We start from the raw sequence: 18,413 nt of genomic DNA, 5'->3' as shown, positions 1-18,413 counted from the left end.
AGCTAAGAATTTTGTAGTAGATTCATAATTGTAATAAGTAGCCAAGACAAACACAATCAATCTATGCATCTTAAAATGATTCTTCTAATTAAGTAGAAATTTAAATATTCAATATTTTTCAGGGTTGGAAGTTCTAAGTGATGATCCTGATTTAGTGAAGGTGGTTGAGTCTCTAACTTGTGGAAAGATCTTTGCAGTAGAAATACTTGAAAAAGCTGATATTCCACTTGTCGTTCTGTATGACACCTCAGGGGAAGATGACATCAACATCAACACCACCTGCTTAAAGGCCATATGTGACAAGTCACTGGAGGTTCACCTTCAGGTACCCCTGTGACCACTGTTGTCTATTCATGTGTATTGTGGGAAAGAAATTCACCAGAACAGAATGTTGTGCATTTTAGGCTAACACTAGATAGAGACAGATTACACATGTATTAAGAAAAAAAGGGAGGAGGGGAGCTAAGGGGGGGGACCAATGCCAAAACATAAATAGTAATTATTAAGAATTGGATTTTTGTTTTATTTTCCAGTTTCTATAATGAGCATATATTCATTTTATGTGAAATTATTTTGCAAAGATAATAAGGGAGGATAAATCAGATGAAGGGAAAATTAGATCAGTGAAGATGCTCATTAAATGGCTAGCTTTAATGTTTTTTAAATGTAAAGAACATAGATGTCTGCAGGAAAGGACACCTTTAAATAAATTATAGATCAGCCACTTAAAGAATAGGATGAGATGTTAAAAATGATCATTTTAAAGACTTCATTAGCAACATTGGAAAAATATGTTTTAATAAGTAGAACAACAGTAAATTGCCTTTATATTATGATTTGACTAAAAATGGCTAAAATTAAACCTTTACTGTGATTGTAATTTTGAAAAGGTACTAAAAATTCTTGTGGCCCATGGACATAGATTAGAAAGTAGACTGATAATGGGATTGATTTTGTGAGGGTTTTTTATCTTCATTTCTATTAATGTTGCAGCAATATGTTTTATATAATAATTCTTTTTGTAAATTAATGGGGAGAAGATAAACCAGAGTTAAACCAGATCTAAAGATATTCTTAGCCTTTTAAACAGTGGAAAGTGGTAATAATATAATGTATGCAAAATGTCTACTCTATGCCTAATACAAATGATACTGGATATTCCTTTTGGAAAGAAAGGTATCCAAACTAGTTTTTCACATTTACATTATGAAATTCATTCTATCCTATCTGTCCTCCAAATTGCTTAGAAGATTGTAAGATGCAGAGACTTTGAGCGAGCTATTTAGGCAGATCCGCTTAGGTAGGTAAGAGCTGCGCTCTGTTCTCACATCCTTGATGTGTCCTTTGTTCCAGGTTGATGCCATGTACACAAATGTCCGAGTGACTAATATTTGCTCTGACGGCACACTCTACTGCCAGGTACCTTGTAAGGGTCTGAACAAGCTCAACGACCTCCTGCATAAGATAGAGGAATACTTCCATTGTAAGGTATGGCCGAGCAGCAACCGCCTCTAAGATGAGTCCTAACATTGCAAACAAGAGTAGTCACTAAATTGTACACCTGTAGTAAGTTTTGTATATTTTAAGGTAGAATCTCTAAAATAGAGGGTGAGAGTCCCAGACTTAAGAATTTGAAACGGAAACAAAAACCCCCGCGGGTTTCTGCGTGGCAAAATGAGGGTGATAATCGAGAGTACCCACAGGCTGGTTGCGAGGACTAGTCACAAGGCTGCTTAGCACAGGCCCTGGCACACAGAGGGTGCTCAACAGCTGGCAGATGTGTTATTCACGAGGTGCAGCTGATGAGCCTACAGTGCGGCTGCCTGTGACTGTCTGCTCGAGCAGCTGGCTCCTCTGCCTGGACAAAGGCAGAACCGTGGAATTTAGAAGGAGAATAAAACTCCCAAGGCTTCCCTCCCCAGCTTTTTATGGTCCCTGAGAGAACCCACGCCTTGGCAAATGTGGTTCTGCAGTTCACATTTATTAATAATCTCTTTAACCTTTAATTCTAGTATTATTTTCTGAATCGGGATCTGTAGAGGTTTTGTTTTAAGGTCCTAAAAGGATTTCCTTACCTCCATTAGGACATTATAGTTGTAATCCACAATATGCCATGGTTTCCAAAAGACTAAACTCTGAGGCCGCTTTAACTCTGATCCCCTCACCCTGGAAGTGAACCCTCCCCTCTGACCTACAGAGCGCCCCGATTGCTCACGGCACTTGTCTGCAGCATTGTTTTAGCTATTTGGGTATTCCTTTGCTTTGCTAGAGTGTAGGCTTCCTGAGGGCAGCGACTGAGCCTCACCAAGTTCTGGTAAATACCTAATTCATTTAGATATTTAGTAAGTTATCTAGTGCCTTACATAAAATAGGTATTCCAAAATATTTGCTGAATTGGATTAAACTTGTATTTAGACTACAGCCTAGAATCAAGACGTTAGATCTATATAGCTTTACCTCTTTCTCTGTTATGGATATCTTAGATGTATCTCAAGGTCATTACTTAAATTTGATTTGCTGTTATGTCCTGGAAAAATCTGAGACACCCAGAGGGTGACTTTAGTTACTTATTTGCATGCATGTGCTTATAATCTGTAGTGATGAAAAGCACTCTTGATAGTTCTTAGTGCCCTGGGAGCGCAGGTTGAGGGAGACATTGCCTTTGGGGAGAGTAGAAACATTCACTCTGAAGGAAGGAGATGATGGCAGGTCCCCAGCTTCAAGCTACAGCAGAGGAGGAGGAGAACAAGATTGAACTGGCACTGATACCCATATTTATGTTGATAATATTTCTTTCATTTTGGAATTAAGATCTTATCTTTGGGATTATGGTTTTCTTTGGGTATATGCCCAGCAGTGGGATTACTGGATCATATGGTAGTTCTATTTGTAGTTTTTGAAGGAACCTCCAAACTGTTTTCCATAGTGGCTGTACCAACTTACATTCCCACCAACAGTGCAGGAGAGTTCCCTTTTCTCCACACCCTCTCCAACATTTGCTGTTTCTAGATTTTGTGTTGATGGCCATTCTGATCGGTGTGAGGTGATACCTCATTGTGGCTTTGACTTGCATTTCTCTGATGATGAGTGATGTTGAGCATCTTTTCATGTGTTTGTTGGCCATCTGTATGTCTTCTTTGGAGAAATGTCTATTTAGGTCTTCCCCCCATTTGTGGATTGGGTTATTTGCTTTTTTGGTATTAAGCTGCATGAGCTGTTTGTATATTTTGGAGGTTAATCCTTTGTCCGTTGTTTCATAGGCAACTATATTTTCCCATTCTGAGGGTTGCCTTCTAGTCTTGTTTATGGTTTCTTTTGCTGTGCAAAAGCTTTTAAGTTTCATGAGGTCCCATTTGTTTATTCTTGATTTTATTTCCATGATTCTAGGAGGTGGGTCAAAAAGGATCTTGCTTTGATGTATGTCATAGGGTGTTCTGCCTATGTTTTCCTCTAGGGGTTTTATAGTGTCTGGCCTTACGTGTAGGTCTTTAATCCATTTGGAGTTTATTTTTGTGTATGGTGTTAGGAAGTGTTCTAACTTCATTCTTTTACATGTAGCTGTCCAATTTTCCCAGCACCACTTATTGAAGAGGCTGTCTTTTTTCCATTGTATATTCGTGCCTCCTTTGTCAAAGATAAGGTGCCCATCTGTGTTTGGGCTTACCTCTGAGTTCTCTATTCTATTCCATTGGTCTTTCTTTCTGTTTTTGTGCCAGTACCATATTGTCTTGATCACTGTGGCCTTGTAGTATAGTTTGAAGTCAGGAAGCCTGATTCCACCAACTCCATTTTTCCTTCTCAAGATTGCTTTGGCTATTCAGGGTCTTTTGCATTTCCATACAAATCGTAAGATTTCTTGCTCTAGTTCTGTGAAAAATGCCGTTGGTAACTTGATAGGGCTTGCATTGAATCTGTAAATTGCTTTGGGTAGTAAATCTGAATGTTAAAAGACAAAAAGAGGAGATGCTAACCTAACTGCCTCCCTTTCATCCAGGATTTTTTTCGGATTCATCTTCCCACTTCATGTTTAGCTGCCAGAGCCTGGATGAATCACACTGACCTCCACGCTGACATTTTTCGACATCTTAACAGGGCTGATTTATGAGCCAGGTACAAGGAAGGAGAGTAGGTGGCTGCTGCCAGCACATACATGAGAAACAGGGCAGAAGCCCTACAACCTCTGTACGTGTGCTGCATCCACTGCAGAGTACGCCTCACTGGAAGTCTGATCACATAAGGGTGAAGCAGTCTGCCTGTGCTGGAGTGGTGTTTTTCTCAGGGTGTAGCAACGTGCTCTTTGCTGAGAGTAATAAAAGTGTCATGTGTTTCTGTTTTGCAGCACATGACCTCCGAGTACTTCGTTTCATTACCTTTCTGTGGGAAAATCTGCCTCTTCCATTGCAAAGGAAAATGGTTACGAGTAGAGGTAAAATCAGTCACTTGCCTTTTTTTTTTTAAACTTAAGATGAAATATTTCAGACATACAAGCGAGGTTTTTAAAAGATGGAATAAGCATCCACATACTCGTCACCAGTTTAAGAAATAAAACATGACCAATACAGTTGACGCTCCCTGTCTGCAGCCCTTTCTTTTACTCCCACCCCTGGGGGAGGTACCAGCCGAATTTGCTGTTTCTCATTCCTGTTCACTGCTTTATACTATATTTATGTCTGTATACACACACACACTTCTACTATCTGTATATTTCAATATAGAGATAATGAAAATGTAAAAATGAATAGTATGTATAATATTTATAGTAAAAACATGAATAAAGTATAACTAAGTGAACGTTTAAAAAATTTATGTAAACCATAAAATGTATTGATTCTTCTGAAACATGCTTTCTCATTCATTATGTTTGTGATGTAATCTGTTTTCTCTGTTGTGTAACAGTGTATGAATATGCTAACACTATCACTCCAGTCTCCTGACAATGGGTATTTAGGTTGTGTCAAATTTTTTGTTATAAACAGTGCTGCCGTCAACCTTCCTGTGCCTACCTCCCAGGGTACATATAGAGGAATGGAATTTCTGGGTATAGGGAATGCGTGTCTTCAGCTTCACTAGGCATTGCCTAATTGCCCGCCAGAGCCCCGTCTCCCCTGAGGGGGTAGCCCTCTGAGAGCTGAGAGTTCTGGCTTCTTGGGGGAGTCTCGCGTCCTCCCTTCCCCCTGCCCAGGATGGCTTGGGTTTCAGTGTTCACATACTCCTCTATTTCCAGTGCCTAATAATTGTTTTATTTTCTTGCAAGCTCAGTTAGGAATTTGAAAGGAGGTTTGTTACATTTTATCATATATTTCTGTGTCTTTCAAAGGTGGGTTTTGGATTTTTGTGGTTGCTATTTCTTTCTTTTCTTCTTCTTCTTTTTTATATTTTTATATCTAGTTTGCCCAGTTACTAAAATTGCAAATCTGGGCTTTTTTGTTGTTGTTGGGTTTTTGTTTTTGTTTTGTTTTGTTTTCTGTTTTCCCTTTGTTACAGTGGTTCTTAACCTAGGTGCAAAGGCCTCTACTAACCGGGGGTGCCTGGGCCCATCCCCCAGAGTTGTATGCAGATGTGTGTGTGTCTATGTTTATTACTTATTTCGGAGGGAAGGTATTCATAATTTTCATAAGATTCTCAAAGAAACCAACCCTGAGAAGTTAAGAATCATTGCTTTATTGAGGTTTAATAGTGCATAGCAACATTTTAATAACTTAGTTGTACTGCTTTTCCCTTTATTTAAGTAAATCTTGGTCATGGCCACTTTAATAAAAGCATCAATTTTGAAATAATAATTGTAATTAATGTGAATGTATCTCAGAAAACCGAGGTCTGGGGTCATAGGACTAAGAGTTGTGTGCTTAGCTGTAAACTTCAAAACATGGCTTGTTAAAAAGAACACAGCATTATTTGAATTTTAGAGCTCTGTGCTGTTAAGTGTATAATATATAAATGCACAAATACTCACTTTTTTAACCTTTTATTTTGAAATAATTTCAGACTTTTAGAAAATTGCAAAAATATTTCAGAGAGTTCCCATGTGCCGTTTAACCACCACCTCCAATTGTTAACAGGGACATATGGTAGCTATGTTTTTAGTTTCTTAAGGAACCTCCATACTGTTCTCCATAGTGGCTGTACCAATTTACATTCCCACCAACAGCGTAGGAGGGCTCCCTTTTCTCCACACCCTCTCCAGCATTTATTGTTTGTAGACATTTTGATGATAGCTATTCTGACTCGTGTGAAATATCTCATTGTAGTTTTGATTTCCATTTCTCTAATAATTAGTGATGTTGAGCATCTTTTCATGTGCCTCTTGACCATCCATATGTCTTCTTTGGAGAAATGTCTATTTAGGTCTTCTGTCCATTTTTTGATTGGATTGTTTGGTTTTTGGATATTGAGCCACATGAGCTGTTTGTAGGTTTTGGAGACTAATCCCTTGTCGGTCATATCATTTGGAAATATTTTCTCCCATTCTGTGTGGGTTGTCTTTTCATTTTGTCAACGGTTTCCTTTACTGTACAGAAGTTCCATTTGTTTATTTTGCTTTGGTTTCCTTTGCCTAAGGAGACAGATCCAAAAAATATATTGCTACAATTTATGCCTATGTTCTCTTCTAGGAGTTTTGTGGTTTCCAGTCTTACATTTAGATCTTCAATCCATTTTAAGTTTCTTTTTGTGTATGGTGTTAAAGAATGTTCTAATTTGATTTTTTTTACATGTAGCCATCCAGTTTTCCCAGGACCATTTATTGAAGAGACTGTCTTTCCTCCGATGTATAGCCTTGCCTCTTTTGACACAGGTTAATTGACCATAGGGTCTATCTCTGGGCTTTCTATCCTCTTCATAGATCTGTATTTCTGTTTTTGTGTCTGTACCATACTGTTTTGGTGACTGTAACTTTGTAGTATAGTCTGAAGTCAAGGAGCCTAATTCCTCCAGCTCTCTTTTCCTCTCTCAAGATTGCTTTGGCTCCAAGTTGTATTTAGTTGTCATGTCTTCTGAGCTTCCTCCAACTTGACAATTGCTCAGTCTTGTTGTTTATGGCCTTTTGAAGAATAACAGTATTTTGTAGAGTGTTCTTCAACTTGAGTTTCTCCATGTGTATGATCAGTTTATGCCTTTTTGGCAAAAATACCTTCCCAGTGTGTGCTCAAATACTTTAGATAAATATATAGTATTATTTTTATTACTATTAAATTGTGTATTATCTACCTTTGAGGTAGCAAAAGTGTTCATTCTCTTAGTGATGCATAGCAAGTTAAGGAAAGAAAGATAATTAATGAAAAGCAGATCCTGTGTTTATGTATTTGCTCTTGACATTGTAACTTGTCTAAACCTTATTTAGTGCCTATGCATTCTGAACTTATTCCATATGTCCAGCCAACTTTATTCAGTGCAGTCGCCATTACTCTCCCTGTTTCCCTGTAGAAGTGGTCTGCATTCACTCTGCACCATCTTCCAGTCAGTCCCCAGTCACTGCCATTTGACTTCTGCCTACACTCCATCAGAGAGCCTGTTCTTGTGAACAGCATCTTAATCATGCAGTTGAATTAGTATCTTCCAGATCTTGTCTTATCAGACCACTTTGCTGCATCAAACAGTGTTGAAACTTGAAATTCTCTTCTCCCTAAGCTACCATGTTATCAAGTCCTAATTTTTCTCATGATAGTCTAATGATTCCTTCTCTTATTTTTCATCCAAACTTCCCTCCATCCCCACTTCTGAAATGTCAGTGTCAGTTCTGTCCTGCTCATCACTCTTCTCGGCCTCTGCATCCTTCTAGGTAATCCTATCTCATAGTTTCAGGTACCATTTTGGCCTAATGACTCCCAAATTTGTTTTCCAGCCCTTGATGAGCTGCAGATTTGAGCAAAAATCCAGCCTAATTGTTCATCTCACAAACTCTTTAAATTCTACATGTCTAAAACCAAAATTATTTTCCCCTATCCTTACCTTTCTCCCTTATCTCTGTTTTAGTGGTACCTCCGTTCATGCAGCCATTCAGGCTATTCCTTGAGTTATTTTTGACTTCTACATCTTCCTCAGCCCCCAGTGCAACTAACCACCAAATGCTGCTGATATTACATCTTTGTCAGTTTTTGCCTGGATCACTGCAATACCACACCAACTGGCTTCTCTGCCTTCACCCCTGTCTTCCTCTAGTCAAGCTCTGTACCACTGAGAGTGTGCAACCCCAAATGCAAATAATAATACATCCAGTTTAGGATGAGATTTTCTGTTTCCATGACACTAAATGCTGTTGTTTTAAACATGACTGATCTCAATTCATGTTCACAAAACCCTAATATCCTCGTTCTTACTGATAAGGCAAGTCATTCAGCTAATAAGTAGGAGAGCTGAGATTTAAAACCAAATCTCTCTGATCCCAAAGCCCTCATCCATCTTACCACCAACAATTTTATGAAGCTCACCATCTCATTCTTCTACTTAAGGCTTGCCATTGGCTTCTCATCTACAGAGTGAAGTCTGAGTTCTTGGAGACGTAACGTCTGGCTCTCCTAGAGCTTGCCTTTGCCTGTCTCCCAGCCTCATCTCTTGCCTTGCCCTGCCTCCCACTTTATACTCTAACATAACCAAAATGCTATAGGCCCCACACGTAAGAAACACATGTGTGCCTTTGCCCATCCTCTCTCCTCTATTTGAAATGTCCAGATTAACCCCTAACTAGACTCCTGCTAACCTGGTTTACTCCCATTCATCATTTAAGGTCCAGCTCTGAAAGGACGTAAATTTTTGAAATTTATGAAATTTCTATTTGTGAAAAAGGAAATACAAATGTCCAATAAATATGATTCTTTCCTTCCTTCCTTCCTTCCTTCCTCCCTCCCTCTTTCCCTCCCTCCCTCCCTGCATTGGGTGTTAGTTGAGGCGAGTGCGGGGCTGTTCTTCCCTGCAGTGCACAGGCTTCTCAGTGCAATAACTTCTCTTGTTGTGGAACACGGGCTCTAGGCCCACGGGTTTCAGTAGTTGCAGCATGTGGGATTATTTCTTAAAGTAATAAAACTTTACGCAATTTAAATTATCCAGCCAAAGTAACTTGTTAGATAAGTCGCAGTGTATCTATATGATAGACTTAAGTAATATTAAAATGACATAGAAGGTAAACAACATGAAATAGTTTTGAGACACTGAGTGAAAAGCAGCCAACTATGAAGTGGTATCTACAAATATGTTGTAATTTTTGTAAATCTAATTTTTTGTGAATCATGGATAAAGGACTAGAAGGATAATTGTAACCTACAGTAGATTACAAGTAATTTTTATATCATTCTTTTAAGCAACTAAATTTTCTACAATGGAGGCACTTTATTAACATAAGAAAAAAGTAAATTTTAAAGAAAAGTACCAATTCTAGGTATTCCCTTCTTCTGAAAGCTTGCCCTAACACCTGCTTCCTGCTGGGTCAGGTACCCACCCTCTGTGTTCTCATAATACCCCATGCATAACTTTATTATTACCTTTACTACATTATAGTATGGTTGTGTATTTGTGTCGTCTCTCATGGCACCAGGAGCTCTTTGGGAAGGGGAAGTATATCCTTGCAGCCCAGTTATGCCTGGATATAAACAAGCATTAAACGTATACCATCCATACCAATATATATGTTCAGTATGTATTTGAATAAATACATTTTTAAAATATTGTGTTTATCATGTCTTAAGAGATTTAAAAAATGCATGCTATTAATGAAGCATTCTCTGGGGAAGTAGAAAAAGGCTCCACTTTTGACAGATCTGACTTCCAAGCTGAGAGTGGCCCAATTCTTGACAGTCATCGTATTGAAGTCACCACCACTCTTAGGTGGCAGTTAGTACAGTTGTAGTTGTGAAATCTCAGTCCAGATAACCCATCCCAGTGGGGCTACATTTGCCCAATGTAAATATTTAACGATGGTAAATATCACAATGGCATTTTAGGGGCATATTATGAGAAATTGTGGGCATTTAAAGGTGCATCCAAAATCTTATATTGTGATGTTGCTATTTGACCACAGGGAGATAATTATTGCTTTGATTCAGTGTGTAATTTTCTGATGTTTGAATTATGACTTTCTGAGTTCAGTTTTCTAGTTAGGGCAAATGATGCAAAGTATCATTGGGCTTTCTGACTAAGCTATAAGATACCAAAACATGTTATATTTTAAAACTATATAGGTTTTTACCTACCTAAATTTCTGTCTCTGAATTCTATTATTTCCTCTAAAACACAATAGTTTCTTTTTTTTTCTTCACATTCTAATATTTTGGAGAACAGACTGCATTTTATAATCAGCAGTATATAATAATTGTATCAAATTATTTTATAATCAGTAGTGTCCTAAAATTGACCACATAGTAATTATTACTATATTTATGAATTAACAGCAAGATGTTGAAATCAATTCTACTGTAATAGAACCTATTTGGTAAATAAGTACATTTTAAAATAAGAGAAAATTTAATCAACCACTGATTGGCTTCGTTGCTTTTTTTTTTTTTTTTTTTACATAGCTCCATAGCATATATTTATTTATTTATTTATTTATTTTTTCTGCTTTTTTTTTTTTTTTTTTTTTTATTTTATTTTTTTTGGGGGGTACCCCAGGTTCAATCAACTGTTTTTATACACATATCCCCATATTCCCTCCCTTCCTTGACGCCCCCCCCTCGATTCCCCCCCACCCTCCCTGCCCCAGTCCTCTAAGCCATCTTCCATCCTCGAGTTGGACTCCCTTTGTTATACAACAACTTCCCACTGACTATTTTACAGTTGGTAGTATATATATGTCTGTACTACTCTCCCGCTTCTTCTCAGTTTCCCCTTCACCCCCCGCCCCCTCCCATACCTCGAGTTCTCCAGTCCATTCCCTGTATCTGCTTCCCTGTTCTTGTCACTGAGTTCATCAGTACCATTTTTAGATTCCGTATATGTGAGTTAGCATACAATATTTGTCCTTCTCTTTCTGACTTACTTCACTCTGTATGACAGATTGTAGTTCTATCCACCTCATTACATATAGCTCCATCTCATCCCTTTTTATAGCTGAGTAATATTCCATTGTATATATATGCCACATCTTCTGTATCCATTCATTTGTTGATGGGCATTTAGGTTGCTTCCATGTCCTGGCTATTGTAAATAGTGCTGCAATAAACATTATGGTACAAGTTTCTTTTGGGATTATGGTTTTCTTTGGGTATATGCCCAGTAGTGGGATTACTGGATCATATGGTAGTTCTATTTGTAGTTTTTGAAGGAACCTCCAAATTGTTTTCCATAGTGGCTGTACCAACTTACAGTCCCACCAACAGTGCAGGAGAGTTCCCTTTTCTCCACACCCTCTCCAACATTTGTTGTTTCCAGACTTTGTGATGATGGCCATTCTGATTGGTGTGAGGTGATACCTCATTGTGGCTTTGACTTGCATTTCTCTGATGATGAGTGATGTTGAGCATCTTTTCATGTGTTTGTTGGCCATCTGTATGTCTTCTTTGGAGAAGTGTCTATTTAGGTCTTCTGCCCATTTGTGGATTGGGTTATTTGCTTTTTTGGTATGAAGCTGCATGAGCTGCTTGTATATTTTGGAGGTTAATCCTTTGTCCGTTGTTTCATAGGCAATTATTTTTTCCCATTCTGAGGGTTGCCTTTTAGTCTTGTTTATGGTTTCTTTTGCTGTGCAAAAGCTTTTAAGTTTCATGAGGTCCCATTCGTTTATTCTTGATTTTATTTCCATGATTCTAGGAGGTGGGTCAAAAAGGATGTTGCTTTGATGTATGTCAAAGAGTGTTCTGCCTATGTTTTCCTCTAGGAGTTTGATAGTGTCTGGCCTTATATGTAGGTCTTTAATCCATTTGGAGTTTATTTTTGTGTATGGTGTTAGGAAGTGTTCTAATTTCATTCTTTTACATGTTGCTGTCCAATTTTCCCAGCACCACTTATTGAAGAGGCTGTCTTTTTTCCATTGTATACTCGTGCCTCCTTTGTCAAAGATTAGGTGCCCATATGTGTTTGGGCTTACTTCTGAGTTCTCTATTCTGTTCCATTGATCTTCCTTTCTATTTTTGTGCCAGTACCATACTGTCTTGATCACTATGGCCTTGTAGTATAGTTTGAAGTCAGGAAGCCTGATTCCACCAACTCCATTTTTCCTTCTCAAGATTGCTTTGGCTATTCGGGGTCTTTTGCGTTTCCATACAAATCGTAAGATTTCTTGCTCTAGTTCTGTGAAAAATGCCATTGGTAATCTGATAGGGCTTGCATTAAATCTGTAAATTGCTTTGGGTAGTACAGTCATTTTCACGATGTTGATTCTTCCAATCCAGGAACATGGTATATCCCTCCATCTGTTTATGTCATCTTTGATTTCTTTCATCAATGTCTTAAAGTTTTCTGCATACAGATCTTTTGCCTCCTTAGGCAGGTTTATTCCTAGGTATTTTATTCTTTTGGTTGCAATGGTGAATGGGAGAGTTTCCTTAATTTCTCTTTCTTTCGTTGCTTTTTATATGCAGTTTAGAGTTGTACAAAATGTAATCGCACAGAAACATTTTGGCCTTTTGGATATGCTAATAATCAGCGAACACTTGTTTCATTGCAGATCACGAATGTGCACAGCAGCCGGGCTCTTGATGTTCAATTCCTGGACTCTGGCACTGTGACATCTGTGAAAGTGTCCGAGCTCAGGGAAATTCCCCCTCGGTTTCTCCAAGAAATGATTGCAGTACCACCTCAGGTACTGTATGTTACAAGCCTAGGGGATTGGCTGGAAGGGATTTGAATGTATTCATAATCATGTTGTGCGATGCACTCTCAGTTTTTGATAATGATTGAGTTTGTAACAAAATTGGAAGTGATCCAAGTGTGGGGTGGCTCGCTGGTTTTCAGATGTTAACATTTTGCTTAGATAAGACCAGTCAAACTTACAGAATATTGTTCGATAAATGTTTGTTTTCAAGCATGCTGAGTCTTCAGGCTATGTTGTACAGTTAGAGGGTCCATTTTAATAGTTAGATGCCAGTGCTGGCTTCTACACAGTTTCAGGATATTGTATGTAAATATTTACTTCCAGAGTTCTTAATTTAATTAGGTGACCATTCTCTTCAGATACATGTTTATATTTAAACTTTCCTCCATAGATTTTAGTGAAGAGATTAACTTCACTCTATCCTTCCTCTCTTGATAAAAATTCAGATGATAAGAAATTTGAATTATTTTGAATTAAAATTATTAAGAACCATTTCCCACTTTAGGAGAAGTAGAGGATTTTGTACAGAAATCCATCATGCTTTGAAAATAAAATTGTTCAACATGCTATAATTTCAAAAGGCCCCTTGACCTATATCTACCGGAAGATATGTTATGCATCAAATCTCGGTGAATAAAAAGTACTTGACCATAATTAGCATGGCTTTTATCATTTCTGTCACTGCAGTCACTGTTGCCTTTCCTAAAATGACTATCACAGAGAAGCTGTTTAACTTGAATTGAAGCCAGTTTTCAGAATCACATTTTTTCTTATTGCTGCTCAGCATAATATTGAAAATTGTTAGACCTTTAAGTGCTACTTTCACTTGATTACACCTCTGGCCTCTGTACCCCTTGTTAGAACATTCATCCAGGGCCAGCCTTACCTAGAAGAGGTTCCCCGGGGCTGGAAGGGAAGGGGGATCTGTCCCACTGCTTCTAACTTTCTGAAAGTTACACAAGTATTCTTTCTTGGTAAAAGCCACTGTGATGTTTTCTTTTAATCTTATCTGGATTCATTATTTGATAGATGTGAAGTTGAGGGAACCTTTAAAACCAGCTAGGGCTGACAGCATCTCCCCAAGAGTTTCAAAGTAGCAAACAGATGGCCTTTTGGCCACGGCTGACCCATGAATGTTGGGTCTGGGCCCTTGGCTCGTATAGTGTTTTAAAATGTGAATTAGTTGTCTGCTTCTAGCTTCTCTTGACAAAGTAGAAAATACGACTCTATTGAGCAGTCCCTTTTATGGGACAGCGCTCTGTGGGAGCTTGGGAAGTGACATTGTCCTCTGTAGGGTGTGTGCTCTCAAGTGCGCAGGCCCCAGCTGGCCCACCTCACTCCCTCATTGCCCACCTGACACCTACAGTAGTAGAGTCTGCTCTCTGTGCTCTAAGTGACCTCCTCCTCATCCAGAAAGGTGCCTCATCCGGGGGGCCCAGTTGGGAGGCTTGGAGCCCCCAAGGATGAAGGGGAGGGTATCACAGGGAAGATGGGACTCAGAGAGGAAAGAAGGAATTTAGGAATCCTGGAAGTAAGTTTCATCTCTTTCACAAAATTATCTCCCATCAATTCAAAGGCTTCCATGAGACTGGAGGGAGTCTGGGGTTACCTTTTCCTCCCTGATGTAGCCATTCTACAGAAGCTTGTGCAATGATGGTGGGAGGTAAAAAGCATCAGGGAAAATGAGGCTTTTGTGTATCATTGGGTTTTAGTTTTTCTTACCCTCCTTAATTCTCATTACAACCTTCTTCAAAAGGTGAATGTGGTGCCTGGGTACTCAGGAAATGCTTCATTCAGCAGGAAGCCTCCACAGAGATTTTTACAACAGGTTTCATCCAAATGACACTTCATTTTTTTTTTTAAGTTGGGCTTAGAGGGAAGACCTAGATATAAGTCCCAATCCTGTCCTCAGGACTTTGTGATCTTACACAGGTTAGTATCTCTGAGTCTGTTTCACCATCTTTAAAATGAGATTGCAACACTGGCCTGCCACGCAGAAGTATTGTAGGGTAAGAAGTATGTGAAGTGCCTGGTATAACCCTGGCTCATGACAGGAGTAAAGACAATGGTATGGTAGTAAAGTAAATAGAGTCAGGAACATAGCAGATGCTCCAGCCCGAGAGCTGTGATTGTCATTATTAGCTATTGCTGTTGCTTGCTTTCTATCTTGGCAACATTTGACTTATAGGAAAATAATATTGACATTACGCCTAAGTACCTATTTTAAGATGGTATGTCCTCTTTTCCATTGTGTTTTCTTTTCAGGCTATAAAGTGCTGTTTGGCAGATATTCCACAATCTATTGGCATGTGGACACCAGATGCTGTGCTTTGGCTAAGAGATTCTGTTTTGAATTGCTCGGACTGTAGCATTAAGGTTAGTATTCTTGTTGGTCTTGATAAGAGGGAGCTGTCAGCCCAAAGGACTCATTTGGTTTTTGTGAAAGAATTTTATTTTACTGTAAACTGATACCTTCACATCCAACACACTTTTATAGTCAGGAGGTTGGTTACATGTGTAACTGTGAGATATTTCATGGTTTAATTTTTATTTAAGAATTTTTCCTATATCTCCAGTGTTATTTTTAAATCTTTTATATAATATTTTGATTGTTTATAAGGTTGCAGATAGTTCTCTGCTCCTGTTTTGCTCCATGATAAGGGATTAAGTCCCCAACAGAGGACTATGTATCTCTTGATAAATGTTTCTAAAGACCATTTAAATAAGTCTTGTATTTCTTATTTTTTTTCTGAAGCAAAATGGATTATAAACAGATCATTTGCTTATAATTTTGGTTTTTATCTCTGCCTAAAACTTACTGAAACTGCTTTATTTCTTTCACTAGCGTGTTTCTTTTTCACACTGTTGCATCTTCATATCAAAAACACTGCTCATATTTCCAAGAATAGAAATGTAAGATAATATATCTCTATCTTAACTGATGTAAATAGTGTTATTTTATATAAGCATTTAACAATGTTAATACTGAAACGTCCTTGAGAAATATCTTCATGAAGATCTCTCAGTTGTTCTAGCCCACACTGGTCTTCCAGTCTTCATTCTCCCCTAGGGTTTATCAAGTGCAATCACACAGTTATGTACCATTTTATATTCTTCAGTTGCCACACAAATATTGTTTTCTCAGCTACGTTTTCAGTTCCTAAAGCCAGGGTACTCAATAACATATTATTTTAGAGGTTGATTTTTGAAATGGTGTTTTTGTACCATAAATATCAAAATGACTTAGCAGTCAGTACTTCTTTAGCCCTCCAAAGGATGAATTTAAATAGACTCCCCTTGCTAGGAGAAAAGCTTTTAGAGTAAATTACTTGAGAAGGATCGCCTTGCTGGTGTCTTCCTGTCCTCGTGCCTGTGTTCCTGCCTTTCATTTCTAGCCCAGTTTGGTGAAAGGTAGATGTGGCTAGAAGGCGCTTATTTTTCCTATTCCTGAAATAAACCAGAGGAGCTGATGAGAAGAAGTAACAGTCACCCAGCCCTTTGGGACACACAGCAGCACAGTCCCAGTTACCCACGTGTATTGCTCCTGGACAGACTCTCACCCCTCTGACAGAAAAAGGCAGCCAGGTAGTCAGATGTTTCCTGGGCAAAGGTGCAAAACAGTGACTGTCATTTTGGCCTATTCAGTGGAGCTTTCTTCCTCTTTTTCTCCCAAGATCCCTCTCCTCTCATGTAACTGGGGGAGAGGGAGAGGGATAAGAGCAGATATTAGGACGAAACAGGGAATTTGGACCAAAGGTCCCAAAAGGTATGGTGAAAGTCAAAGCTTTTTCCTTCCCTTCCCTGCCTGAGGGTGCACTTCCATTAAGCAGAATGTTTATAGGACATGTTGCCATTTTTATTATTTTTTATTGTTGAAGTTGGATGATGAGCACGTGGGGATTCATTGTGCCACTTTCTTCTTTGAGTGTTTTAACATGTCATTAATGTAAAAAAATTAGTTGTGATATATAGAATCACTTCCTCTCAGTGGTAATGAACTCTGGCAAAGTCATAGGTATTCTCAGGTTTTAGAGGTTAGTACATTTTTCATTTCCATAAGCTTGCTGCTAGTTTCTAGACTGCTTGGACCTACGAGCTTTTTCATCGCTACAGCTGTGATGGATAGTTCATCTGACCTTAAATAAAATGATTTTTAGCAAGTTGGGTTTTTTGCAAAATACTGTTTTTTAAAATAAAGTTAATATTATAACCACCTGTAGGAATTCACTGTGAACTTGGATTTCTTAAATTGTTTTTTTATGTTTTCCAAAGGTTACAAAAGTGGACGAAAGCAGAAAGATCGCACATATTTATTTATTTACCCCCAAGAACTTCCCCGATCCTCACCGCAGTATTAATCGCCAGATTACAAATGCAGACTTGTGGAAGCATCAGAAGGATGTGTTTCTGAGTGCCATATCCAGTGGAGCTAGCTCTCCCAACAGCAAAAGTGCAAACACCCCTATTTTGGGCAACACTGGAGAGAATTTCAGAAAGAGCCTCTCGGATGTCCTTAAAAAGTCAGCGGTAGACCACACCTGCTCTTTCTCCATGGAGGAACTGCCACCTCCTGTCCACTTGTCCAAGCCAGGGGAACACATGGATGTGTATGTGCCTGTGGCCTGTCACCCGGGGTTCTTTGTCATCCAGCCATGGCAAGAGATACATAAGTTGGAAGTTCTGATGGAAGAGATGATTCTCTATTACAGTGTGTCTGAGGAACGCCACGTGGCAGTGGAGAAAGACCAAGTGTATGCTGCAAAAGTGGAAAATAAGTAGGTCCTCAGACAGAGCCTTTTACTCTCCTCCTAAGAAAAATGTGTAGAATGATACCAAGAGTCCTTGATCCCTGCAGGGGGACTTGGAACTGCACAAATGGCAATTTTGAAAGTGAAACGAGACCAGTGAATTGTGCAGTTTTCTGATGTATAAAATGATAGCGTTTATCTAAAAATCTAGTGACCATAGTCCTATTAGAAACCTAATTATATCTAAAGTGAAGGTTTAAATATTTTTTTCTACTTTTCCTATGAGAAAAGTTTTTTTTTGTTTAGGAAATAATGTTTTTTTATTTAATGACTTTTTAAATTTTAAAAATAAAATGTTTATTGGAGAAAATTTAGAAAATATAAAAAAGTATAAGAAAACAAAGTCAGCCAACCAGCATAACCCTTGTTAAACTACTTATGTGTTTCTTCTAGGTTTTTTTCCTATACATATTTATACAATTGGTATATTACTGTATATAATTTCATACCTGCTTTTTTCACTTAACATAATTCTGTGAACACTTTTTCCATGTGGTAAAATTTCTTCGTAAACATTTTTAATAGCTAAATATTCCATCATGTAGAGAAATCATAATTACTTATTTACTTTTGTAGGTTTTTATTTTCTCCCAGATTTTTCACTGTTATAAATAATATTGAACTTAAATCTTTGTTCAACACTCTGATTATTTATTTATGGGATAGATTCCTAGAAGAGAAATCACTTGTTTGAAGGGTACAGGATTTTTGATCTATGCAGTTGGTTGCTTTTTAGAGAGCTTGTGCCACCATTTGTAAGGTGCAGCGATGCATATTTCACAGCTTTTCGGCCCTTGGACAGTGAGAATCATGATTGCTTACATTTGTTTAGCACTTTCAGTCTGTGTTCTCATGTTTGCACATTT

At 38.3% G+C, this 18,413-nt stretch overlaps 1 protein-coding gene across 5 annotated transcripts in view; it reads left to right on the top strand.

Annotated features, from left to right (window-relative positions):
- Positions 1-18,413, top strand: part of TDRD7 (tudor domain containing 7) — an 86,962-nt gene that overhangs the window by 61,600 nt on the left and 6,949 nt on the right. For 3 of the 5 annotated variants that reach the window (XM_057723850.1, XM_057723846.1, XM_057723849.1), the window contains 6 exons: positions 123-325; positions 1,354-1,488; positions 4,340-4,426; positions 12,593-12,727; positions 15,005-15,115; positions 17,012-17,514. In XM_057723850.1, coding sequence (XP_057579833.1) covers positions 123-325; positions 1,354-1,488; positions 4,340-4,426; positions 12,593-12,727; positions 15,005-15,115; positions 17,012-17,514 — 1,174 coding nt within the window. The remainder of the gene's footprint in view (positions 1-122; positions 326-1,353; positions 1,489-4,339; positions 4,427-12,592; positions 12,728-15,004; positions 15,116-17,011; positions 17,515-18,413) is intronic. The other 2 variants (XM_057723848.1, XM_057723847.1) reach the window with 2 other exon arrangements.

This window comes from Hippopotamus amphibius, chromosome 2 (genome assembly GCF_030028045.1).
Source record: "Hippopotamus amphibius kiboko isolate mHipAmp2 chromosome 2, mHipAmp2.hap2, whole genome shotgun sequence".
NCBI classification, from domain to species: domain Eukaryota; kingdom Metazoa; phylum Chordata; class Mammalia; order Artiodactyla; family Hippopotamidae; genus Hippopotamus; species Hippopotamus amphibius.
Note: the sequence above shows the minus strand (reverse complement) of the source record. Positions and strands in the feature narration are given on the sequence as shown.